Genomic DNA, 27,767 nt, shown 5'->3' with positions numbered 1-27,767 from the left:
GTTTTTTTTTGGTTTTTTTTTTTTTCCTGTCTATTTTTAAACATAAATGCTAGTTAGGGTGTGGTTTTTTTATATTTCTTGGAGGAGAGGGTAGAGCAGTTACAGTTTTGCACTTTTTGTTTTGGACAGAGTAAGTTTTTATTTGGGCAACATGTGGAAGTACATGTGCTACTAAATACTTTGTGTCCCCAAGTTATTGTTTCCTCCTTTGTCAGCAGAGTGACAGGATGCTGCAGACGTCACTGGGTGTCCTGGTTGGCCTGGTCAGCCTCTGCTGGGCACAACTGTAGGGAACTACGAAAACCCTTATGAACAATCTTAGAAAATTACAAGTATCAGCCTCTTGCAAGAATTTACCTACAGCTAAAGAATATCAGATGCAGATTTTCCACTACTTTAAAGACTGTCTTCAGAGCCAAAGTGGGTTAGGGAGGTTCCTAAAGTGGGTTTAATTTTGAAATTAAAAAAATACAGGTGGGGCCATGTAGTCCTTCAGCAAACAAAATTTAATAAGTTCTGTTAGGATCTAATGGTTTGTCAGCAAAGTTGTGCTCCAGCATGGTGGGACATAGAATCATAGACTTATAGAATGGTTTGGATTAAAAGGGACCTAAAAGATCTAGTTCCTACCCCCCTGCATGGGCAGGGACACCTCCCACTAGACCAGATTGCTCAAGGCCCCATCCAGCCTGGTCGTGAGCACTTCCAAGGATGAGGCATCCACAGCTTCCCTGGGTAACCTGTTCCAGTGTATCATCACCCTCACAGTGAAGTATTTCTTGTTAGTGTCTAATCTAAATCTACATTTTCCCGTTTAAAGCTGTTACCCTTTGTCCTGTTACTACATGCTCTTGTAAAACATTCATCCTCAGCTTTCCTGTAGGCCCCCTTCAGGTACTGGAAGGATGCTGTAAGACTCTGAGGTCTCCCTGGAGCCCCCTCTTCTCCAGGCTGAATATGCCTGAAGTCGTTTATGTGTCCTCCCATGCTTACTGGTGACCTATGAGATACAGGGGGCATTGGAGTGGCTTTAATCTCCTCTATCTTATTCTCATAAGTAGTAGCTGGTACCTCATCTCTAGGATTGCTGCTACGTGTGTTCTCCAGATGTGCCTCTCAGCTTGTGACGCTGGTGCTGGGGATTCAGCAGCAGAAGAGGAATCCTCAGGTATTTGGTCAACATCTGGTGTGTGCCAATGCAGAGAAGCTGTGGTAGGGATCCCTGGGTTTCCCAAAGAGCAGTGTGAGAAGCATCCCCAAGAGGATTCACTTGGATGCATTGAGGGTCACACCAAAGTTTAGATTGGCTCTTGGGACTGTAAATCATTTTTAACTACTTTATTTAAGGGAAAGAAAGCACATTACCACTATGCTTAGTAGTTTAAGAGCTAGATGCATATTGCAAATGAAAAATTTTAGGTATTTGTCCATGCAGTCACAATTACCTTTTCGTGCAGCTTCTGGAAGCACATACTGCCTATTTCCTTGAGATGGTCTTTGTTAATTTAAAAAAGAAAACAAAACCTCTTACTGACTGACACACATCACTCCCAGTGTGTAGAGACACACATCCACTTTGTAGCTGGATAAATCTGGCAGTTGGTTAATTCCTGGAGGGATCTGAGAAATGGGATGGAACAGAATTCCTTTATTGGATAGAAAGCCCATTATGTCTATTTTTTCTCTCCTCTTATTTCTTCTTGTTTTTTCTTTAGCATACTAATTACAAGTGGATGTATTTTAAGAGCCATAAAATCAACACTTGCAATGTATCTTGTGTAAGCTGACACGAACAGGAAACTTCCAACAACATTTAGACCCAAGGTTCTTCATGGTGCCTAGTCCATGCTGACTCCAACCTTTGCAATGCTATGCGGGCCATCTTTTAGGATAGTCAATTCTTGAGTATGCTACAAACAACCCTTTTTATTACATTATCCTGTAAAACAGCTTTTTTTATTTTTGTTTTGCCAATATTGCTATTGTGGAAAATTCAGGGAAAGCTGGACTTTGGTTTTGTCTTAGTTTGCTTGAATGTCAATGAAGGAATTAACCATTTTCTCCCACATTTAATGTCTTCAGCTGTTATGACTGCAACAGCAGAGTGTAGCTTGTGCAAACAGTCTTCAGAGTTAGTAGTTCTGTTGTTTACTATTTCCTGTCCCCCCCTTAGATATTTTTTTTTTCCTGCAGTGTGTGCTTGAAAAGAGTAAATGCACATCTAGACATCAGACAGACATGTATGTGACAAAAATGGCATCTGTATAAAACCAGATAACATAAATGCTGATTCAAGATTATCTTAATGAAGCCCTAATTTTTAGAGTTGAGTCCTTAAGCATGTGCTTAGTTCTAAGCACTGGGGTAATCCTTCTTCAGCAGTCTATCAGGGTACATGGTTCAGCAGGCTAAATTGAATCCCAAGCTTAAAGCTCACTGTATACTTTAATACTGAGCTGAATGAAGTCCTGTGTAGAGGACAAAGGTAAAAAAATACTGTAAATTAAGTATAGCTCTTGTGTGATTCTTGTCTTTTAACATTAAAATCAGATAAAGCAGCTCAGTTTTACCTCTGCTTTTTTTTTGGGATCTGATAGACTCTTTGGAGATGGTGCTTTATTTGACCATGTAAGTTCATCTGGAGTTTCATGTCCAGCCTTGCCTCCTCTTTTAAGCTGCTGTGGTGAAAGAGAGAGAGATTGAACCTTGGGCATTTGAAGAATAAATCCAAATAAAAAGAGTTTGTCTGGTAGCCCTACTGACTAAAAATTCTACAGGAATAGTTTAGGTTGTGAGCAGTAGAAAAAGGGGTATAAAAGGTGGTGTAGAGGAAATTTGGAGGAACAAAGTGGTAACAGAGACTAGTGGAGGAGGAAGTGGTGGACTGAAACTGTGAGGCCAAAGGAAAGCATTAGAGGAGCGTTGTGGGGGACTGATGAGAGGGAAGGAGGAACACAGGGTGAGGGGTAAAGTCAGAGAAGAAGAGGGAAAGAGAAGCATTAAATAAGGAAACAGAGAAACACACAGAGCAAAACTTTGAAGGGAATAATACATACAAAATAAGGCAGGGTGAGTAAGTCCAAAATCCCTCTGCCTGTTGTTCTGGCATCTCTGGATCTGCAGGAATTTTGGGCTCAATTCCACACAGTCCCAGGCACTAACACTACAACACAGAAAGTGTTAGTACCCAAACAAGATGTCCTGAGAGGGACTCTCAGTACCTTCTGTGTGGCTCAGTCTCCTCCTGCTTTGGAGGGACAGATCAAATCAGCTCTTACTCTATCCAAGCTTTTCCCTTGAGATGTCCTTAAATGTATTAAACTTCATGGCTTAGAATTGCCACTTGAAATTGTCCCAGCTTGTTTTCTGTTGAAATTTGCAAAGTCTGTACACTTTTGACTATTTCTGGTTTCTGATTTTTGGGTGAAGATGAGAGAAACTAGCCAGATGAATCAAAACTTCTTTATGTGAGTCACTTCTAAGTTAGATACTTATTTCCTAGTTATATTTTGTGGTGGAGAGAGGAAGGTGCCTTTATAATAACAGCAATGAGACCTCCTGTTCTGCACCTTTAAAAAGGCTTTTCCTGAAAAAGTTGAATTCCCTGGCACTTGTGGTCCCAGCTGTAGGAACTGCTGAGTTTCAGTCCTGCTGAAAATCATCAGGGGGTGAAAACCTTCAAAAAGTAAACTGCTTAAGGGATACAGCCTTGTCCTGGTAATGTCTTCCATTTGTGAGCCTGTTAGGTGCAAATAGCTTCGCTCTCAGCAAGTTCACAGCAGCACACAGTAAATCCACAGATAAACTCAGCCCTGCATTTTATTATACTGTACTTGCTCTTATCTCTTCTGTTTGCTTGCATGGGTAACAGAGGGGAAAGCTCCAGATGGGTTCCTATGGGATGCTGTTTAAAATAAGTAGCGATGTTTACTTTATTAGGAAGAACTTCAGGTCCAGGCTAGAGGTGAAATGAACACCAAATCACTATTAATCTAAATTAAATATGAGAGTTCGGTGTAATATTTTCTAACAGAGATTTATGAAGACCTCTGATTGTCCATTCCCACTCCTGTATCTCCATTCAGGAAATTAAAATCCCAAGTTTCAAGGATTTTGGACTTCTCCTTGGTGCCATTTAATGGCCACGTACATGTGCATAATCTCCATCTACATGTAATCTACATGTAACTCTAGATAAAAAATACTGGTAAATTCCAGTACATCTCATCTCTTTCCCTGATGCCCCCAGGGGAGGACATATGTTGTAACATGTCTGCAGGGTAATTAATGTAGGTTTCTAGAGGCTGCGTGTGCTTGGCAAATTGTAAGGGCAACCCATGTAAAGAAAATACCATTAGCAGCTGGCCAGTCTTTAGGCAGCTGGTAAAAGGAGACTACTTTCCATAGTCATCAGAAACCACCAGTTTTACAGGCTGTTATATGGGCTAAAAAGGAACTGATAAGTAGAGAGTTTTTGGTGATTAAAAACATGAACTAAATCCTAAGCTCCTGTCCTGCCTTCATGGTGTGTTATGGACTGCTTGGGGTCGGTGGGGCCTGGTTGCCTTTGGCCAGAGAGAGGCAAGGAAGATTTGTTGGTAGCCTCTGTTTGCTGGCTGGTAACATTTCATCTACTAGGGCTCTGCTAATCTGGAGTAAAGATTTGGGGCCATGAGGCTGGTTCCCGTTTATTAAAGGAAATGTCTTTATATAGCTGCCCACTGAAACTCTGTCTCCTTCCCCTCTATCACCTGTTGCTGCGAGAGAGAGAATCAGGCTTTCTTTGCTCCAATTCTGAGGTTTCCAACTGGTGTTTCAGTTGTCACAAGTAATTTATGTGGCTTTTTTCTTCCTCTTTGCTATGAAATGCAATAGTAAGTTGCATGTGAAGTAGTTAGAGATTGGTAGAGGAATGTCTGAACACTGAGTTGGGTTGTTTACTGAGCTTGGATGGGCAAATTTGAAGGTAATTCATCCCTTTTGCAAATTTTCCCAGAGATCATTGGACAGTTTTTATATTATTGAAATAGTAAACTGGACACCAAGAGTATTTTTCCTCAAATTCTGTACCTGGTTGATGTGCATGTACTTAATTGGATAAGAGACACTGGCTTCATAGAGAACTGTAATGTTTTGGCTCTATTATCAATTCCATGCTGGCTGGAAGATTTTTAATATCTTCTAGGTAGGGAGATAGGTTTATGATTTCTTCTTTTTTTTGCCTTTTTTAGTTAGTGACACTAACAAGTTTGTATTTTGAAATTAAGGTCCCTTATTATTATAGGCTTTGACAACAGAAGAGACAGTGTTGGAGTATGAACAGAAACTTCTGCCAAACAGCAGTTAGGTCAAAGAGTACCTCCTTGTCACACCATTATTTTTAAAGTTTCAGCTGCTACAAATGTATGTGGGGAAGGTTCACTTAGAAGAATAATTGTATTAGGAAAGAATGACACAGGACTCTTTATCCCATTTTTTGCTGCCAAACTGTACTCAAAAACAACATTTATTAGGATGCTGTTGCTTAACATGTTTATTAAGCTATGAAAGCCTCAGGTTATTTATGTATTATTTAGACTGAAAATTGAATTTTGTTTCTCAGATCACTGCATTGTACAATGATGGTGAATGATACTTAACCAGACTGTTATCCTGGTGTGTATGTATATGGCCTATAGAGATAAGAGCCCTTGCAATCAATACCCATTATCATTAACAGTGTGAGGTACAGTGACTTGTAAGTTGCTTCCTTAACACTTTTCCCTTATTTAATTTTTCAGCTTGAGGGCTAATTGTCAGGATTCCTAAGCAGATATTATTCAGATATATTTTTGCTGTATTTTAAATAGGAATTTATCTGTGTGAAGAGTAGTGTGTCAAATGGTTTTATGCGACTGCATGGATATTTTGGGATAGAGTGGGTAGGAAAAGGGTTGCAGTGTTCAGGTCCCCCAAGTTAGTCCAGAAAATAGCCTGACTAGGTTACTGAAATCAGATATTGCTCTCTATAAAATGGCTTAGACATTAAGGCAGGACTTGCAATTTGCCTTTGTTTTACTTTGACTTTATTTAGCTCCATGTTGAGGTATCACATGCTGGAGAGATCTGCTAAGTTTGCTCTTGGTCCCTCCTTCATGAGGTGGGGGATGAGCAGTGACCACCACCCATCTGTGGTACCACAGTGGGAATTTTTCCATGGTAGATCGGGGCTCTCATTTCTCCTCCTCACCTGAAAAATGAAGCAGTGAACATGGTAACAACTGTATTTAATTATCTGTGGTGGTATTCAGCTGGGAAATCAGCAAGACAGTTGCAGAGTGTGGTCATTAAGGTGAACTTGGGTGGTGGGAATGGAGAGATAGGAGAGCATGCCACAGGCTGTGAGATAATACACTGTCTTATTACTTACAGGGCATCTGACAGCATAGGTTTACCTGTTGGTTTGCATTATGCCTTGGTGAAGAGAATACTATGATTCAGTGATCAGTAGAGAGCAAATAGTGGCATGGTTCTTGGTTGGGCAGTAGTGACTCCGTGAAGCTGAAGATCTCCCCAAAATAAGCAACATATGTCCCTCTGAGGTGTACAACATTGTTGATACTGTGAAGGCTTCAGTGTTTTCCTTTCACATGGTACATTGATATGGTGATGTATGTGTGAGGTATGGTATCTCTTCGCAGCTGCCTTTGCTACATTCACACCACAGTGTCATGGAAGGCTCCCAAGGTGGTAACAGCAGCAGGAGATGCCCATGTTTCCAAGGGAAGGTGCTCAGGCACTCTTATTTGCATCTCTGTTCCACTTGGTTTGGCCTTGAAACTCCATCAAGCAGTCCTCAGGCTTTTGGCTCTCAGCTCACTCGAGTTCCTTCCTCCTTTCCTCCTGTCCCAGTTTGGCCAAGTGGACAGCTTACTTCTCCCTCAGTAGCAGGAGTCACCAGGTGGTGCTATTTCCCAATTAAATGCCCTCCCTCCCGTTGCAGCAGAGTCCAGGCTCTGTAGAGCATTTTTAATGGTGTTTGGTTTTGTGATGGAGCTTTCTTCGGGGGGGCAACAGTGTCGGGTAAGTGAGGTGTCTTGCTCCTCACCAGGTGTTCAGTCTTGTGTTAGATTTTTTCGAAGTAAAAGGTTCCCTGAGACTTAATCAGCTGGTGCCCTGTGTGGTCCCAAAAAAGGCTGAACTGTTTCTGCACAGCTTGTGACCACACTATTGTACTCAAAAGCTGCTTTTCTCTGAAGTATAAGCAAGCCTCTCTAAGGATTCCCTCAGACTTTGCACTGTTGGGTGCCCTCCATCCATCGGGAGGATTTTTTGCAGATTCCTTAGCATCTGCTGCTAGTCCAAAATTCGTGTATGTGTGACTGCTCTTTGTAAGGTTCTCCTCTTGTTTCTGCTTTCATCCTCTCCACCCTATTACTCAGCTAGATTGATACCACCTGATTTACAGCTGCTTTTTATAGAGATCATGTTCTTTCTTTAAATCACCTTGAAACTAGAGGTGATTTAAAACAAGTTCAGCATCCTAAGCAAATAACTAATGTCCCCAAAAGCCACAATTTGAGATGAAGGAATGCAAATAAACACCAAGTTTCCATCTTCCTTTTCACCAGGCTAAAGACTTTTTCCTCCACAGCTGTCCATACCGCATGCTGTCAAGGGTATAAGAAATGGACTGATTGAGATTCTGCTCTTTGATTTCAATTTAAAATCCTCTACTTCCCTCAGCAGTATAGCAGCTGCTCTGAATTTGATAACTTGTGTGGAGAGGGGAAAGAAATATGTAAAAAATATGCAGAGAATTAGCTGGAAATTTTACATGGGGGAGCAGTTTCTAAGTAATATTAATAATAATAGAAGGCTGTTATCTTTGCTGTCCACAGTCACGCTAGCATGGTGGTGTGGTTAGCTCGCACTTTGTGTGATAAGATGCAGAGATTAAGTATACATATTTGAATTTAAAAGTATCAGTTTGGGGCTTTTTTGGTTTGTTTTTTTTTTAATGAAGTAGGTGAGCTTTAAAATTACTAAGTTGAGCCTTTCAGAGCTAGGTTAGCTGCACTGTTAATTTGTTATTTTAAAAAAATATATTCTACAGTGTTGCTGTTCTTGTGTCACGTTGAAGAGAAAGGAACTGACCTACAGGCTATGATTTCTTCATCAATTTCATTTTTATTTGGCCTTATTGTTTTATTTATTCATTTTTACTCCATTGGAGTTACTTCAAACTTTTCTGAAGGAAGCTTCTTTGTTCTCTCTCCCCTTCTCCATCCCCCTCTCATAAAGATTGCTTTATGATTCCCCTGCCACCTTTACATACCATAAAAGAGCTGGCAGGTTGTGGAAGAGCAGTGTGGTTTGTAAGCAGTGGGTGAGTAAGTGTGCAATAGCCACGTGGGTCACTTTGTGATTTCTTGGGTTGTAGGGACCGCTAATCCTGCCACCCACTGCTAGGGAGGTGTAAAGCAAGGATTTGTTCCTTACTGCTGATTTAATGCCATGTCAGTCACTGGACTATGTACTAAGTTAAGACAGCTCCCTTTCTGACTAGGTCATGTTACCAGCACCACCTTGCCCTCTTTCAAGGGAATAATGTTCCTTCTCTTGAGTCTGCTCATTTGGAGAAACATTTCCACTTCCACAAATCCTTAGCTGAAGTTAGTGGAGAGCCTGTGAGCTGCCTGACGAGAGTATTTTGGGCAAATCCCTTTGAAATCTGAGCATTTGGGGAAGAAAGATAATGTCGCATTTTAAGCCCAGTCGGTGCCAACCAAGCCTGCACTCGCTCACCCCCACTGTGGGACAGGGAGGAGAAAATCCACCCAAAGGCTCCTTAATCGAGACACGGATACGGAGGTTTGCATTCCCCGGTTATGGTAACAGGCAAAACCAGACAAATTCAACTTGGGGAGAAAAAGAACTAATTTAATCCACAAGAAAGGGAAAGCATGACCAGATCTTCATACCTTCTCCCCCCACCCCTCCCTTCCCAGTCCCGGATCCCTTCCCTGCTGCCTCCCCCTCAGGGCACAGGGGAGGGGCAGGGGGGGTTTAGGGTCAGTTCCCCACACGGAGTTTCTGCCGCTCCTTCCTCCTCAGGGGGAGGACTTCTCACAGCCTTCCCCTGCTCCATCGCGGAGTCCCTGTTATGGCAGAGAGTCCTTCACAACCCCTCCGACATGAGTCCCTCCCACAGGTGCAGTCCTTCAGGCACAGACTGCTCCAGCCCGGGCTGCACGCAGAGTCACTGCTGCTGCGGGAGCAGTCACCTCCTCTGACACCGGGCCCTGCACGGCTGCAGATCCACATCTGACCCTCTCTGTGATCCAGAATCCACATTTACCCCACCATGATCCTTTAGGGACTGATCCACTGTGCTCCTTCAGTGACTGCTCCACTATGTTGCAGGGGGACAGCTGCCATCTCACCACGGGTTGCTGGGAAAACTCTGCTCGGGCATTTCTTTTTCACTTCATCCTCTGCTCTGTGGGCCCTTTTGTTATATTTTTGCAGCTTTATTTTTCCTTTCTTGAATATGGTACTCGCAGAAGCTCATCCAGCTTCCCATATCTGCTCAGCCTTGGGCAGAGGCAGGGCAGTGATTGGAACAGGGGGAGCTTCCAGCAGCTTCTCAGAGGAGCCGCCCCCGTGACCCCCCCTGCTTCCAAAACACCACAGCACGAACCCAAGACAGAGGAGTAAAGATAGGCCCAGTCCTCTCATCTTGAAGTTCTTCAGGCTGCATCTGTGACTATTCATGCCTTCAACTCAGCGTGAAGAGCTTGAGATTGGAGCCCTAGTTTTGAGAGCAGGATAATGCCAGGCAGCTTGGAAACACTCTAGGAGAGACTTTGGTTTCATATTACATATACAAAGATAAGAGTGTCTCTAGGCAAGTGAATTCATTAACATTACCTCTATACAGACATGAGCTGCTCTTCAACTTCTCTCATCTCTGGCCAGGCACATCACTTTGATAGAATGATAACATGCTTATGACCATCTCTCCTTGCTTTTGTACTGCATAGTTTGGTGAGGCCCTGCTGTTGCTCTGGGTGTCTGGGCATGTCTCTGACAAAAGTAGGTAGATGGAGATACTGTAATTAATGTTGCAGCCTAGGGGTGGGCAAAGGCTGGAAATACTTTTTTTTTTTTTCCATGAGAGTAGAAAAGATGCTGCAGAAGAAGGTGTATAGGTGTATTTGAAACTTGGCCATTGGTGTTTTCTGTCTTCAAAAGATGGGTGGGTTGGGATATGGTGGATAGTGATGCATCTGTCACAGTGAATACAGACAAACTTCCCCTGCCTACAAAATGGCAGGAAGAGTAGGACTGGCTCCAAGTATGGCAGATAGCAGACAGGTTATGCATGCCTGAGTTTCATTCCACAGGAGGATGCATGCAGGATGCATATGAAAGGAAGCCACAGGCTGAATAATCACAGCTGGGTAAGGTTGCCAAAACCTGTCAGCAGGTGTTTGGCTTTGGTGGCTATTTGGGAACAGGAGAGACGGACAGGGCTGTGGCCTCATCCAGCTGTGAGGCAAAGCAGATGGGCAATCACTGTGTGTGTTTTGTTAATCGATGTGGACAAAAGGAAAACAAATTGAGAAGAGGGATCAGGTGGTAAGTTACACATTCACAAACCAGGTAGCATGAAGCCCTGGCCAGCAGGTATTTTTGTATCTTAAAATAGCCATTAGGAAAATGCAGGCAGTATTGAAGATGCATATAAGTACCAAACAAATGAACTTGGTACTTCACTACCTCTCAAGGCAGTTAGATGTTTTTTTTTGTCATGTACTGCCTGAACACTTCATACTATCACCGATTTAAGTCCTCGTAATTCTGTTACAAGGTAAAATCAAGGTATTATTATTTTAATTTAACTGTTAGTGAGCTGAGAATAAGACCCAAGAATTCCTATGCCAAATGGAGTCCTTGTAATACTAGAAGGAAGGATTGTATTCTAATATAAGAGGACTGACCTGGTTTGAGGCAGAATATCTCTGAGAAAAAGTGGTGCAGTTTCCACATATAGAGGGAAATAGAGTTAATCTGATTCTAACATGCATCAGAGGAAAAAGCTTTATTCTGCAGCTAACTTGTGCTCTACACCAACGTTGGCCTGAAATTACATTAGCAGATAGAAATGATGTGTAGGATGGCTTACTGTGTGAGAAGTGACACAGACCATCCTAACTTTATGGGAGTAATATACAAGCTGCCTTAAAGTATTACCACTTATTGTTAGTTTAAAGGAGGGCATGCAACAAGCAGAAATGCAGACAGGGATGTGCTTGTAAGGTTCACATATTGATGCATAACCAAACAGCTTGTGCTGATTCCTACTGAAGAAGTGAGACACTGCAGAATAATCCTCCCCTAAAAACACAGTTGCACTGAGATCCATGTTTGTGCTGGAATTTTGTGGAACTCAATCCCAATATTTGATGGGAGCAACACTGTTCATCTGGCCAAGTACCTGTCACTTGGGAAAGTACATGATACACAAGTACAATGGGCACATGGGTAATCCTGGAAGTCAGCTCTGGTCCCAGTTCTTCCTTTGCAAAAATTTGCTTTATGACTGAGTACACCCCAGACCTTTTCAGGAACTCCTTATACATCACTGATGGCATAAGGCTGTGTCTGATGTTGTTCAGGGCTCTTTTTGCACAAGTATGTTGACAGGCTTGTACAGGCTTTTCAGAGTACCAGTGGTAATGGATCAAGTTAATTAAAGGTGGTGGTGTTGATGGGGTAAGGATAGAGAAACACTAACAGACCTCTCACTTGGTACAGGGCCTGGCTGAGAGTTGGAAAGTTGTGCTGGTGCTTTGGGAGGCAGACTTGCCCCTGGGCCAGGCCTGGAGCTCTGGAAAGAGGATGCCAGCAAATGAATAAGAAAGGACTCTTCTTTGAGAAACATGCTGATTGCAGGGGAAACAATCTATTTCTTATTGGACAGGGCTGCAGTGAAAATTTGAGTTTACAAAAAATGTTTGTGTCCTGAATGAGCTGGTTGTTTTTTTGACAGCAGAAGTGAGTCTTCAGAGCACCTCAGCCTTGCATCTCTCTGGTCCAGGCTGAAGCCTCAAGCAGTTCTGTGTTGATGAAGCATCTGAGAGCCAATGTGTCAGTCTAAGGGCTGCTCTTGTATTTTCAATCTGTGGTGGGATTTGCTCGCTTGATAAGTCTTGCAGATGGAAAAACTGAATACAGTGAGAAGGTATTTGCACTTTTTCCTAGACCTGCTCCACAGTGCATGGCTGTGTTTTTGCTGGGACAAGCCTGACACTTGGCAGATTCTGTTCAGTCCCAGGGGTGTCTCAGAACCCACATCTCCTGAAAGGTATTTCTCCTTACACTGGTGTCCTCAGACAAATAAGTAATATCCAAATACAGGGAAGGATGAAGGATCTGATTCAGATTAGCAAAAGCTTATTGGGTAGAGTGATTCTTGGATTAAAGTACTGCCCCTGGAAACTGCTGTCAGGGGTCTGTTGTGCATAACTCTTCCTTGTGTGTTCATGCAGCTGATAAAAATCCAAAGCCAGTTTCAAATGCTGAGAGAGAAACTAGTAGGAGGCTAAAGTAGGAGGGTAGAGAGATGCTGCCACAGCCTTCCAGAGCAGCTGTAACTGGATTAGTAAGACATGGAAAGTATTGCAATGCTGTCTGCATCTGATCGTCTGAGTAATGATTAAAATGTTAACAGCAAGCACAGAGGACTAAAGCAGGCTGCAAATTGCAAAGCTTTGTTTTGTTTTTCAGCTCATAGCTTTTTTTTCCTCCAAATGGAACTTAACACAACTGTAATCCTGTACTCTGCCTTACCGTGCACGTCATGTACCTTTGGGTTAAGGGCTGGCATTTCTGAAAGCATTGAAGATGCAGGTTGGGTATCTCAGTGCTGCATGCCAGGCCTTGCCCAAGGAGTGGCATTCCTCATAGATTCCAGGCTTGACCAGAGCAGAGCATAGATTTGTGCAAAAGCCCAGCAATACTTTACAGTGCATGCCTAGCAATTTGTTTGATGATAGCTAATAAAATGCTAACCATCTAGCAGCACTCTGATATGATTACACTGCTATGAATTTTCAAGTTCCATTGAAGTCCTGCTAAGGATAATGGGAATGGGCCAAGGGGATTGAGCTGTAAATAAAAACTCAAAGCGTGGCCAATTCTGACAGTGGAAAGAACAGCTATTTTAATGTGCAGAAGCTGAACTGCCAAGTCAAAACCAGCTGCGCTTTACAGAGCTACTAGAGTGAAAGGTCTCTCTGCATTTGCATTTTTTGTAAGACCCATTGATATATTTTTTTTCCTCCCCCTAAAGTTTAAACTGTGTCTTTCAAGCTCAGACTTGCCTGGCCAGTTGCAGAGATTTTGAGTCCCTTTTTTGATGATAAAGGCTAGTTTTCTCCCTTTTGGCAACCACTGCAGCAGTTCAAATATTTTCATGTGTACATCTTCATTATTCCAACAATGAGAGTTCTGCACTGGGCAAGGCAAGGACCTCTCCTTCCTCTCTGCTGTAGCACTGGCAGGAATCAAACTGGTGTAACAAAGAGGAGAATTTAGTTTGGGAAATCTTCAACATAAACTGTCTCCTCTGTTATTTTTCAGTTAGTTATGAACCAGCCAAGAAGTTTGTCCGGTGTCATGAATATATGAGAGGCAGCCAGGGATTGTTGCTTCTCTCAGTAATCAGGAACAGCCAGCTTCCTCTCTAAGCAGATCCTTTTCTAGGAGAGTGGGATAATTCTTTGACTGTACCCTTGTTCTTTGTTTTATTGAGCCTTCTCCTCACCCCGTGTCTGAAAGATGACTGAAGGCAGTATGATCTCACTGGAAGGTGTACTAAGGGGATCATGAGTGGGCCAAATTTGACCAAGGTTGTTTCTGGGACATGCACTTACTGTGCTTCTTGATGATAATGAATCTTGAAAAAACTTCCAAACAGCTTGCTGGTTGGCTCCAGTACTGCCTTCTGCCTGCAGCCTGGGCTTTCATTGGGTTGGACAGCTTTGTAATTCCAGCTGTAAGCACGATGAAGCAGCTATGCCATGAGAGGCTGCCTGGGGGCTGCACTAAGTCAATCTGGACTGCATTGGTCACACTCTTGGTCAGGGATCCTCAGAGGAAGGGCTGAGCTGCCTAATGCCCGTGGTGCCTTTGTGGTTAGGGTGGTTAGCAGGGAGGCTTTTGGAGAACCCAAAAAGGGCTCTGAGGGGCAGATAGATTCCAGCTTGGAGGTGCAGGGGAGTCCTTCTGAGTTCAGTGGAAGCCACATGAGCTGTGAGATCAGTTTCTTGTTTGTGAGAAAGAATAGACTTGTCACACCAAGTTTCTCTTATTATTGTTGAAACAATATTGGCTTTAAATGCTTTTCTGGAGCACTTGGTGTTAATACCTTCTAGGCTGTTAAAGTATGATCATTCTTCTTATGATATGTAAGACAAACAGATGTTAAGCTTGTTTTAATAAGACCTCTGCCTATAGATCATTTCTCAATGAATCTTAGATATTACAAAAATGCTTTGAAGAAGCAGAAATTCTGAATTTGTAAACAATGCTACAAACTGAAACACCATGGGCTGAATCTTGGCTTTATCTAAGCTGGTGGGAAACCTCCATGTGTTGACTCCCTGTTTTACAGAGCTCAGTTCTCCTTTACTCCTCTGCAGGTTTTTGTGGCACTCATCTCCAGGGTATCTACACCCTCTTTTAAAGCTGAAATGGGAAGTTAGTCATGAGATCTGTGGTGGTTACTAGCCAGATGTTATTTTTTTTTTTTTTTTTTTTTTCCTTACTGTGCAAGTGGGAGGACAGAAGGCAGTTTCTTCAGTATGTTCATTCTTCATGTGCTGTTTCCTCATGTGAAATGCCAACTAGTAGTCTTGTTTTATTTGCATTTTCAAAATCCTGGAGTCGTAAAAGGGTTTTTGCATGGTTTGTCAAATTTTACATCTATTTTAAAAGCCCTCTGTGCTAACATAGCACAGAAAGATTCTGCGTAATCAAGAATAAAATAGCTGTTGCAGTAGTGTGCATAATTATAGAGCTGCTGTTTAGTCATCAGTCACAGTATGTGTGGATTTTTTGTGAATTCAACATTTATTCCATTTCAGATGTAAAAAGAATTTACCTGAGAAGCTTAGTTTGCATGGCAAAATAGGACTTGACCCATCTGAATCTATTAAAAGCTAATATATAACATCAAGCCTAAAGACTAACATCCTAGTTGGGGATGTGCTTACAGGGTGATGTAGTTCCTTTCAGTTTGGAAAAGTGCTTGTAGGTCTAAGCCCTGTGGTTGTGGAAAGATATAAATGAGACATCCAGATTAAAGAGCTCAATTCTCTGGCATCTAGGTGTTTTTTTCTTCCAGGATGTACACACATCTGGAACAGACAGAGGAATTTACCAACTGCCTATTTGTAATGGGAGAATGGTTTTCTTCTTTTAATATATTGTTCATATTGAACTGCTGCTTTTTTTTTTTTTTTTTTTTTTTTTTTTAAATCTTCCTCTGTGCTGCTGCATCTGAGTTGTTGTTTGCCTGCAAATGAGCTGCCAGCATCGTGTAATTCTGATGGCTTGAAATACAGTCTCATCTCCATTACAGTAATGTAAGCTGAGAAGAGCCAAGTGGGGTGGTTCTGTGTGAGCCAGGAGTGTGGGTGGAAGCACCAGTTTTTGTGACATGCTGCTCTCCATTCTGGTGCTCTTAAAATCCTGGTGCCTAAATCTGTGTGTGGGTAAAGGATTTTAGAGGAACAGAAAAAAAGTAGGAATTGGTCATGCTTGCATGATTTCCTTCTATTTAGCAGAAACATCTGATACAGCTTCAGATTTCCATATCCATTTTGCTGACCAGTGGGAGATTCTGAAATTGTAGCTGCTGCTTCTAGTGAGCTAATAGTGGCTCCCACTTCTTGGGGATTACATTTCTCCTCCTTTCCTTCCTCCCCACCCCACTCCACTTTTTTTGCTTATCTTGGTACAATGCAGTTTATAACTGATACTTTTTAAGTGTGCTACTAGGCATATGAAGAAGAAAGGAGAAAAGCAAAATGTGCAGTTGGCTGCACGAGTGACTCATCAAATGCATCATGAACATCTTGATTCAGAATAATTTATTTTATATTTATTCCTTTCTTGCCACTCCAAGAGTGGTATGCTCTCAATCATGATGAGTCAATTAGTATAGTGCTGAAAGTAGATAAGAATTTTTCTGAAGAATTACAGGATCTGCTCCTTAAAGTGGGACATAACTCCTGAGGACATATTTTCAGGTTTTGAAACTTGTCCAAACGACTCAGCTCAATACCACTGTGACCTTTTACATAAGCAGAAAGTTTATTGCTTGATGCATGTTTGATGTTACATGTACACTAGCATGGAATTAAGAAAAAAAAAGGAAAAAAAAAGGACTAGAGGGTGTAAAAAAGGACTAAAAGGAGAACTTTGAGAACTGAAAAAAGAAGTAATCTGCATGCATGAAGGTTACCCAAGTATGTGGCTTGACGAGTCTGTTAAATTCCTTTGAAGAAAAAGGAACAAAAAAAGGGTGGTTGTCCCTACCAGATGTTAGAAAAATGGATGTAAGTAGAGGAAGACCATGTAGCAAAGGACAAAGCAGATGGTAGCAGGGGAGCTTTGTACAGCCTTAGTAAGGAGGTTAAATTAGATTCATTGCTGAAAAGTGAATGCCTTTTCTGCTTCTTTGAAGTGACCATGCTTTATTTCCTTCACTTCTGCAGGATCAACCTGAAAGATAGTTCCCTGTCAGTAAAAGATGCAGTCTGATTAGTGGTAAAGATTTGTACTAAGTTTTCAAGTTGTAAAATGTTCCTCAGCCATGATTTGCTTCACTTTCAGGCAAGTGAATGTCTTATTTGACAGGTGTGGGTATGGTAACACGGACTGAAAATTGTCTAAGTAGTTTTAAATCCTGTGTTGGAATGCTAATCACTGCCTTAAGTTGGAAGCTTTTTCTTTTTTATTTCCTTCCTCTCTGTGCTCTAATTATACGCTGGTAGTTGACCATTTGTATCCTCCAGGCAACAAAACAGAAGCTGGGAGTGCTTGTTTCAGCTGAACGCCCCCTGTGCAATAAACCACCTGGCTCCTGGGAAGCACTGGACACTGGCTGCAGCCGTGGTCATCCTAAGGACAGGTTTATTTGTGGTCCAAGTTCAGTGATTTCACTGGCATTACACCAGGGGTAAATTTAGCCCTCTCTGTAGTCCGAGCAACCCCAGGAGCAAAGTGTAAGAATGCTGCTAAGCTTCTTTAGGGCTGTTGGTGTGGTGCCTGGCACATGCTTAAGTTTAGCCATGCTTGTTGGGAGGGATGCAAGGGCAACAGAAACCTTTGAAGTTCATTTAACGTTAATGTGAAACATTAGTAAGAGTCAGGAACTGTAAGATGAAGAGGTAGGAACTTCCAGGAAGATGAGCTAAGCTTTAAGCCACACTTGTGGATGCCACATCCTTGCCAGAGACAGGGCTCCTCTTTCTTGCTCAGGACCTGTAATTGCAGTTGCCCTTCTTTGTGACCTGTTAAGGGAGCTGAAAGAAGTAGATGAAACGAAAGCATCATTGGGTCACAGGAGTTAACAGCTAGCTTCAAATACAGTGGCAGAAACTCTGTCCCCACAAGAGGGAATGTAATTCCACACACCCGGTGGTTTATAGTTCTGTTTTCTCTACAATGTTCAAAATCTGGCATAATGATTAAATCCTCTGTTTCAGTGCATAGAACTATTTTTAAACATTTTTTATTAATGTATTCTGCCATCCTGGTCTAGTAATTATACAGCGATGTCATCTGGAATGGCTAATGAAGGCAAAATTTGGGAATAGCAACAGGATGTGTTGCTGCTGTTGATCAAAGGCTGTGGGGATGGTTTTAAACACTGCTTCTTGCTTTGATCTTTTTTTATTGATTGAGCACAGTAGATAAACAACTGTCTGTGTAGCATGAGCATTTATTACGGCTTTTAAGCTGACTAAGGACAGCTTTGAATTAAATATGAGAGCTTAAATGATGGTTTTCTAGTAAGTGCTGTCTATAAAGACTTCACTTCTAGTGGCAATGCAGTTTCATTTGAGCATGGTAAAAGGAAATTAAATACAGGTATTCTTTTTATTTCATATTCAAAAACAAGACAAAATATCACAAAACCAATTTCATGAAAGGCAAAGGCTTTTTAATATGTAGTTAGGAGTGGGCAAAGGCTGTTTTTTGGGGTTTTTTTTGTTTTAATATGTAGTTGTATGTGTGGTGCTCTCAACAAAATGTGTTCTCTTGTCTTGGCACTTCTAGAGAAGTTTGCGTAAATTAATCTTAAGTGTCTTAAAATGTGGATACAAATGGAACTACCAGGTGCAATCTGCTAGTTCTGCAATCACTTCCAATGAAATTAATAGAAAAGTTTCCATTGACTTTTTAATGAGTTAGATTGGACCCTGGGCTGTCATTGTTAATGTCTTGGAAAGGTCAGGATCGATTTTCTGGCATCCTTTTTGTCTCTAAAGGAGCCTTTTTGCAATTCTGTGGGAGACATAGCAATATTGCTGTTCCTCTTCCTTGATCATTCTCTGTATAATTTACTTTCTTCTAACTACCACCCAAGGCTTTGTGGAATAACAGAAACAAACTGAAAAATCCTTTGGGGAACTTGTTCATATCTTTAATGCCTAAAATAGTGTTTTTGCATAACGTAAAGCTTTCTGCTGTGTGGCCCCACCCTCCTTTTATTTTGAATTTTATTCCAGCGTCCACTATCCATAGTATCTTTTTTTCTTCCATACAACTGCTGTTATTTTTCCTTTCTGTTTGTTTGTTGGAAGGGGGACTAAAAGAAAGAGACTATTCCTGGTAATGGAATCAGACTGCCACATTGCAGCCTAGAAAGCAAGTTGTGTTACATTTAAGGTAATGGTGTTTCACTGAAATTCAGTAACACAACCTTAAGCAGGGGTAGCTACACATCTCTGGGGCTACAGATCTTTGGATTCCTGCCTTTTCGAAACCACCCAGAGCCTCTGTGAAGTTTCCACCAAGCAGACTTGTTTGTCTTGCCATGGAAAAGTTACTTCCATTAAATTAGTGCTCTCAGTGTAAAGGATTGGTATCAGTTATCTATTTTGGAAGCATGCTTGGGCTGCCCTTGCAACAAGCCTGAATGAAATTTTCTCTGGCTTTGCTGGGTAATGCACCATGTGCTTGAAAGTGCAGAATTTTCTTCAACAAGTAAATGGCTATGCTTGAAGTACAGTCCTTGCAAAAGTAATATAAAGTCCACCCCCAAAAATTACAAGGCTTGAGGGAGAAGGCAGTGTTGGGAAGAGGATCAGGGAGTTCTCTTCACAATGATGACATTTGAAAAACATTATTAACATGCTTTCTTTTCTTTTGAACTGTTTAACCTCCCCCACTTGCCACTAAAGAGGATTTAATTTCACAAATGAGTATTTGGCTAATTCTTCAGGTGAAGTATTGATGTCTAGGGTCTCCTGAATTCACTGTCATACTTTCTTTTATTTTCAGGATACTGGGGTTGGGAAATCAAGCATCGTTTGTCGATTTGTCCAGGACCACTTTGATCACAATATTAGTCCTACAATTGGGTATGTACTTGTGCGTAGTATCTTTTTTCTTCTTTACATTTTTTTTTAAATCATTGCCCTCAGCTGAGCTTCTTTCTTTTCCATGCTCTCAAGACTCTGAATATTGTGTATCTTTTTTTCTTCAGTTTATCAATCTCACTGAACCCCTCAGTCTCCTGCAGCAGCTTTCAGCTCATACTACCTGTTTAGAGAGCTTGGGGCTGCCCCAAAGCTGCTCTGCTCTGCTCTCCCAGTTCTGGGAATACTGAAGGAGCCTCAACATACTGGATTGCAGTGTACTCTACTCTGGAAGGGTTGACAGAGCTCTGACATTCCACTCCTGTGAATGGTGTCTCTTGAAATGACCTCTTTTCTGGGGCTGTCCAGAACCATGCTGTGTTGATCTGTGCTGGGTGTTGTGACTTCCAGCTGTTCTGTTTTGTTTTTCTTCCCTGTCTTACACCAAGAGATTCTTAGATGTCTTTCTTGTTTGGTTTCCTTTTCTTTTTGCCTTCTCAAGACCTTACCACTTCAGATTGCGTTTTGATCGTAGGACGTTAGGATTAAAATCACTTTATTTCCCACTGCTAGTGAGTTATCAAATCTGATCCTCGGGGCCTGAAGAACTAAAATCCTACAACCCTAGTAGGCTGTGATTTGCACGATTACCAGGACACCCCATGGCTGTGTACAGTCAGGAGAACCACGGGGAGCTCTTTATTGTACCTACGTTGTGAGTCCTGACAGGCTGGGCTGGAAGGTGTACAGTGTCCTGTCTCAGATGTGAACATGCTTTCTTATAGGTTTAGGACATGTTACATTTTCCTGTCTTTCTCAAAATAGGAACAAATATAGGAACAAAATAGGAATAAATATAATTAACTCCCACCTGCTCAATCTAAAAAATGTCAAGTTTCCTTGTGTCAGACCATCAGAAGCCTTTGTCCTGTAGTTGGTTTTAAATCATACTTTCTTTCTTTTAACATCTTAGAGATAAATGTGTGAAGTCCAGTGTTACCCGGAAAATTTTGAAAAGTTATCTCTTATGGGAAAGGAAGGTGATATGTAATGTTCACAAAGGCATAATTTGGGTGGGAAGAGCTGATCTGGTTTGTGTGCTAAAGCTGTTTTAAATAATCTGTAAAGGGCTGGTACTGACTGTTGTGTGTTGCTCAGAGGGTTAGAGAGTATCTTCCAAAGCTCTGCCTTTTGATGCATGAAGGAGTCTCAGCTGGAAGTCACACACATTGAAGTTCCAGGACAATGTTGGACTCCTAAAAGTAATGGCTAGAGAAAAATGGACAGAGAGAAAAGGAAGCATGTAACAAATAACATTATTGACTGAAGGACACTTGTTTTCACTGAAGGAATTGATGGGAACTTGAGTGGTTCTTCTAAGCTATCAGCAGCCTTTTTCCCCAAGCCATTGTTGTTGCTAAGTAGATGTCTTCTGGTAAAATTGGAAAAAGAACCACCGAGCCTTTAAATTTTTGTAATTATGGTAGGAGAGGGAAAATATTTTTCTTTTTGAGGATTAAAATATGAAATCTAGCTTGCACACAGGTGCTATTACTTGTCTGTGTATAGATAAGGTTTTTTGTTTTATTTTGTCCAAATTAAGTTTTAAATATACAGACATTGCAATCTACAGTAGCTGCTGAATTTCTAAAGTTGTGTTTTTGAAGCTATAAAATGTTGCTTAATGCTTTAAGAAAAGTGACAACTGAAAGGACACACTGAAAATAAACAAAGAAAATGTAGTGTTTTTTTGCATCCCTTAATATTTTTATGAGCAATGCAGCATTATTAAATCTGAGCAATCTGAAGATGGCTGTAGAGGAGAACATTCTCAAGAAATGTTTTGATCAGTCATATGTCAATTGATGTATTTGTAATAACAGTGCATTCTATGAAATGCATTTTTATGAGCTAAGAAAAAAAACATAGCACAGCAGAAGTTATTTGGCAGTATCCAGATAGAATGGGAAGAAAAATAAATTACCAGATTCAGGGAGTAATTCCTAGTCAGCTTTCAATTCAAATGCCTCAATATAGAAAAAGCCTATGTATTTGTAACTCTTTTTCCTAAAAGAAGAAAAATCACACTGTGCAACACAGACAAATCTCATTTTCTACCAAAAATAAAAGAAGTCACAAAGATGTGTTCACCTGAGTTGAGAAAAGAATGTTTTTCCATTTGTTCACAATGTGCATTCCAGCAGGTGACTTGTCTGCTCCCTGGTGCTCCAGTCTCCTAGATTTAACTCAAAAGTTGTGGGTTCATTACCTGGTATGATGCTGGCTGATGCCTTTTTCTCAGGTCCATATCACTGAGAAGATGGAGCTAGCAAGTAGCAGAAGCTAAGTGTGAATGGCAGGAGCACTCTGAACCTCAGAGGTTTTTCCCTTCTTTTAGAATGCTTACATAGGTATTGTATATTTTATCTTAGAAAACTGTAGGCATTTTTTCAACGTTTTGGACTTTCCCTATATGCAATCTAACCAAGCAGAGCTGGCTGAAGTCTGCATGTTGCATATTCAGAGTCACGGTCATATTATGAATTTCCTCTGCTTTCTTCTTTTCAGAGCGTCCTTCATGACTAAAACTGTGCCTTGTGGGAATGAGCTTCATAAATTTCTAATCTGGGACACAGCTGGTCAGGAACGGGTGAGTATTACTTTGCAACATGTCTTTATTATCCCAGTCTCTTTTAATGTGTTGGTGTACTTTTTCTAAACCTTTCGTTGTCGGAAGACTTTTCAGGTGTAAGAACTATTGAATCTTTGCAAGTCATGATATATATAGGTTCCTGTTTCACAGGTGGGGAAAATGCAGAGGCAGGCTGACCATACCACTTGCCTTAAAAAGAATTTTAAAAGACTGGTGTGACCTGTCAGCCACTTTCCTTGAGACAGCTTAGGCAGTGCCCAAGCTGTCACAGCTCCCCTCTAATTCCATCAGATTTATGTGTGGCAGCTTTCATTGACACTGGAAAGCATTTGACTTCCAGCCCATGGGCTTAGTGGGTGATCTGAGCTTGGGTAGTGATTCCAGAGTTGTCCTGAGTTGGGACATTGAATATGGGCATGGGTAGTGTCTGTCATTATTATTTTGGAAATGAACACCAGCAATCTGAACCACTTGGGGTTTTCATCTTGATTTTTCAAGTGCATGAAGTGAAAGCTTTGGCTTCTTAAAAAAGCCATGGTGGAGTTTACAGGCAGTAGTTCATACTGACTGTGTGTAAGCCTGGTTGGTCATTTGTTTCTTTTAAGAGCCCCAGTGGCAATCATGCACAGTGATATGCTGACTGCAGAGCATATTCTCTTAATTCTTAGTATTTATTTTGAGCTTGAAAGACATGGAAAAACCCATTCATACATTTTAAAATATCTTCAGACTTGGTTGTGAAATTGCACTGTTGCTGTTCATAGAAAAATGTAGCTATGCTCATATTAGGTTGGGATAAAATGAAATGTTTATGTAGACAGTTATGTCATGTTCCACTGCAATGCCCGTGCCTTGTATGTGAATTGCAGGCAGTGAAGATTTTTGCTGTTAAGAGCAGGAAATGCTTGTGCTTTTATTTACAATGCCCAGAATGATGTAAAGTGGCCCTGATGAGATCTGTTGACTCTTAGTAATTCACTGTATTATTTATGATGGGAAAATGGATATTGAAAACCATATTTGAAGTACAGCATCATTTCTGCCTTTGAATCGTGTTTGTTTCATTTCTGCGTAATCTGGAGCCGATAACTGACTAATTATTGCAAGAGGTAACAAAAGTTCAGTTTTTTTTCCCATGGCCTGTGCTTCCTTGCTCTCTCTCTCTCTCCCCCTCTCTTTGCTTCACTGCCCTGCTCTGCTTTTGTTTGTTATGGGTTTTTTTGTTTGGTTGGTTGGTTGGTTTTGGTTGTTTGTTTTTTTTTTTTAAATTTTGGACCCTTAGCACACCAAACTCAGTTCCTGACATTTAGATATAGCTATTAACCTATTTTCCAAAATAATCTGAAGACTCTCAAATTAGGTGAATATTAATAAAGTCATGTTTACTGAAATGATGCCTCATTTGAGGCAGGAAATCTGTGATGGAACTCTGACTCTTGGACAAAAAAAATGCATCCTTCCTATCTAGTCCCTTATGTTTCCTCTCATATTTTTTTAAGCTTATTGTTTTTCAAACATCTGTATTCTTCCTTTCTTTTTTTTTTTTGTGTGTGTGTGTGTGTGTGCAACAACGATGAGCAGTGACCACCACAAACCTTGTTAAATTACTCAGAATCTATTGCAGATAAGTTATGTTACAGATATTTATGTGCACCCATGAATTATAACCTCTTTAGGCCGGAGATGATATTTTTCTTCTGTGTTTGCACACTGTATTCCCAGTCCTTTACTAAGCCTCTAGGAAACTGGAGTGATACAGTAAATAAAATTGATGTGTATTGAGTGCCAGCTACCAAGGCAGACAAGTTTCCTAGGGGAGGCCCAGACTGTTCCAGGTCATTCTCTGTACAGGCATATCCCCATTTTACAGCTAAACACATGCTGCTTCTCAATAGCTTGTTCATTTTAATTTGTATTTGGGATTCTAGTTGCTTTGTCTTCTTTGTGTTGCTTCTTCTGATCTGCTATTCAAGACAAAATTTCTCCCCCTGTTAATTTTCTTCTTTTTAATCCTGTAAACAACAGTGATGACCCAAAGCTTTCAGGCTACCCCAACTCCTGGGCCTACCGCTGTTTTTCACAGTGAACTAAGAAATGTCTTCTGAGTGGTGTTTCTGTTTTGAGAGCTGTTGTCCTTGCCTTTTTCCTTGTGATTTTTGGTGAGGCTCTGCATTCCAGTGTGAAAGGCTGGAAGTTTTGTCAGTGTTTGGCTGTGCTGCTGATAACACTGTTTAGGATTTCCTGCGCTTGCAACGTGGCCTTCGTTTGCCTTGGCTCTTCCCAACACAAGGTCAAGCATAGGATTTCAGTGCTTGTTCTGGAGTGGGTGCACTCTCTGCTTCCCCAGCTCTTCCAGCTGTTGCTGATGTGACTGGGGTTATTTAGTCTGGAGAAGGCTTAGGGGTGATCTTATTGCTCTCTACAGCTACTTGAAGGGAGGTTGTAGAGAAGCCAGTGTTGGTTTCTCCTCCCAAGTAGCTAGTGATAGGACAATAGGCAGTGAGTTTAAGTCATGCCAGGGGGGGCTTAGGTTGGACATTAGGAAAAATTTCTTTACTGAAGGAGTTGTGAGGCATTAGAATGGGGTGCCCATGGTGAAATCGCCATCCCTGGAGGTGTTCAAGAAGTATTTAGATGTGGTGCTTTAAGATATGGTTATGGTTGTGGTAGTTGGATTATATTTGGACTTGATGATCTCGAAAGTCTTTTCCAAACTTAAAGAATCTATGATTCTATGTGGAGCCTTCTTTGGGCTGTTGCTGCTCCCTGGAGTAAGATGTAACCAAAGCCTTGCTTATCCTTGAAAGTTAAGTGCAACCATTAACAGTAGTAGAGCAGTAGAGAGGTGGTGACAATAGCAGCAGCACTTCTGTGCTCCTTGCTCATGAGTGTCTCTTTTTTATGAGTTTTCTTCTCCTTGAGTTTCTCTGAGAACCAGAGTGGGAAACTGCCAGCTTGGAGAGCGTAGAGGAACCACTCTTCGGTATCTTTGTCACAAAACCTTATTTATGCAATTCTGTGTGAGGACCAGTGTGCCTCCTTGCCTGCCTTCAGTCAGCTTGGAGAAACTGGAAATTCAAACAGCTGCTTCTGAAGAGGACTGTGCCCTGGGTGCTCAGAGAACTCAGCTGGAAGGACTCAGCACCCCCTTGAGGCCTTAAATCAGCTTTCAGGTGGCCACTTGTAATGTCACAAGCCTTCAAAAAAGCTGGTCTTTACTGGGACTAAGAGCTTGTAGGAGTGTTGAGGACCCTTGATATACAGGCCAGCCAGTCAGAAGCTGATAATGGAAAACAGATTCATAGGGATATTAGCTGTAGTGTTTTATTTCTTTTGTGTCAGGAAACTCGGTATTGTAGGTGGTAGAGAAGGAACTAGAATTGCCATTTTGTGCAAAATAATGAGTAAATATCACTGCTGCAGAATGACATTAATGTGGCAGAAAATGGAGATCAAAAGCACTTCTGTCACAGCCTTGGTGGGAGTGAAAGCTCAGCACGCTTCCCAGAGGAGACCCTGGAGAGGGGTACATGGCTCTCCAGCAGCTCTCACTGTGGAAAATACACATTGTTCTTGATTACACCAAGGAGAGAGCTTGTTAATCCTTTTATCTCTTTTTTTTTTTTTTTTTTTTTTCTTCCCATTTTTGGGTAGGGAGAATGATAAACTGGCAGCATACTTAACAAAATCCTGCTTTTCTGTGGCTAAGTACTGGTCTCTGCAGACCCAGTTGTGTTGGTGTGCTATCAGGCAAGCTCACTTTATTCTGTTTTTCAGTCACTTTCCCTCCACCCCACTGATTTCCAAATGTCACTTTTTTGTCACTATCTCACTTTTTCTCCATCAGCTATAAATTGTTGCCATGAGCTTCTGGGCTTAAATGCACAACAGTTACATTATTGTTAGTGAAGATTCCCTCCCCTAAGAAGAGTCTCTTCACAAGTTAGTTAATGATGTTTTTATTAGCATATATTTTGGTTCATGATACTCTTTAAGTAGCTTCTAATTGCAAAGCTTTGTTTGAATACCTTGGGTGGCTGCCAGCTTTCCATTTTGCCAGCTGAGAACTATTGCAGCAAATAGTTAGGAAGCCTGAGGGCCACATTTCTAGGGCAGGAAAATTTATCTCTGTCCTTTTAAAATTCACTGTGTTGAACTCTGGGATTTTTAATTTTGTTTAATAGAAAGAGCCTCAATTACTCCCTCAGTTTAAACTTTCATAGGCATTACCCTGAGTTGTGGGGCTTTTTTTTTTTTTTTTTAAACTCCATTTCCAGGAAGAGGCTGACTGATGAGATATCTACAGCACTTTATAGCCCCCTCTTGTCTCAGCAACAGTAGTTGTCTTGGTGATTTAGACATAGTCTCACAAGGTAAGGGGTGAAAATACTCCTTGAGAGGAGGACTCGTCCTTGCCATAGTCTTTCCTGAGATTTTTCCCCTAAGCTGAGCAACCTAATAAAAAAGCAGACTGTCCTGAGAAGACATACCATCTGTCAATGACATGAATTACTTCTGCAGTCAAGACATGGCCTGAATTTTGCTCTACAGGTTTTATAGGTGGCTCTGGTCAGTTGCAGGTCAGTCAGTGGGGAGGCAGTTCTTTGTAAGTGGTGTAAGGACCTCACCGTGGGGAGCTACTGCCAGCATGTTGGAAAGGGCAACAGGTGATTTGGTAGTATGTGCATTTGTAAGAAGAGCATGGGAAGCATTAAAGCTAGTTAGTGAATGTGTTACTTTTACTGATTTTAGAGTAAAGCATGGTAAATTGTTTAAAAGATGCATGTGGATGTGGTTTTTTTCTTAAGCTTCAACAAACTTGTAGGGTGTGTAGCTTGACAGTGAGACATGGTTTAGGTGTAGTGCCTTTTGCATCCTTTGTTTAACAACTGTAAACTTCAGAAGGGCCAAGCACAGGTCACTTCTGTGATGGTGCAAAAGTTTGGTTTCCGCTTATTTAAAATATCTTCAAAAGATTATCCTAGAGTGTTGCAATTTCCCCTTCTCTAAGAATTTTTACATAGTTGAGAAAAATGCTTACATATACATATGTATGTACCTGTGTATGTCTTCTTCGATTTAACTGGCAAAAAATATCTGTAGGTCCGAGACAGGCAAATCTTTCCTGATTTATTCAGCTTTCAAATTCTGAGAACTGGAACAGCAGCCTTCAATCATGTAGGAAAAACTACTCGAGGTTATAAAATGCTAAATGGCATCTGATAGGGGCTTTCGTGCATAACATTTTTCCATTCGCTCTTTGCCAGCTGAGAATGTCAGGAATTTTGTATCCCTCCCTGAACCACTTCTTGTGTGAGAAGCTTATGTTTCAGGATAATCTGTTTGGCACTTCTGTTTTTTGCCTTTGCTTCTCTGGTCACCGCAGATTTTCTGTTTATTAGCAGCCACTGCCTCAAAGTTGACAGGAATGGGGTGTTTAAATGCCCAGACTTGACCAGGCAGAGGAGTAGCAG

General features: G+C 41.3%; 1 protein-coding gene across 1 annotated transcript in view; it reads left to right on the top strand.

The window, feature by feature from the left end:
* RAB31 (RAB31, member RAS oncogene family) overlaps positions 1-27,767 on the top strand; it is a 63,909-nt gene that overhangs the window by 8,723 nt on the left and 27,419 nt on the right. The window contains exons 2-3 of the mRNA XM_030445340.1: positions 19,564-19,643; positions 22,209-22,290. Coding sequence (XP_030301200.1) covers positions 19,564-19,643; positions 22,209-22,290 — 162 coding nt within the window. The remainder of the gene's footprint in view (positions 1-19,563; positions 19,644-22,208; positions 22,291-27,767) is intronic.

Source organism: Calypte anna, chromosome 2, assembly GCF_003957555.1.
Source record: "Calypte anna isolate BGI_N300 chromosome 2, bCalAnn1_v1.p, whole genome shotgun sequence".
Classification (NCBI taxonomy): domain Eukaryota; kingdom Metazoa; phylum Chordata; class Aves; order Apodiformes; family Trochilidae; genus Calypte; species Calypte anna.
This window is presented reverse-complemented; position numbering and strand designations above follow the sequence as displayed.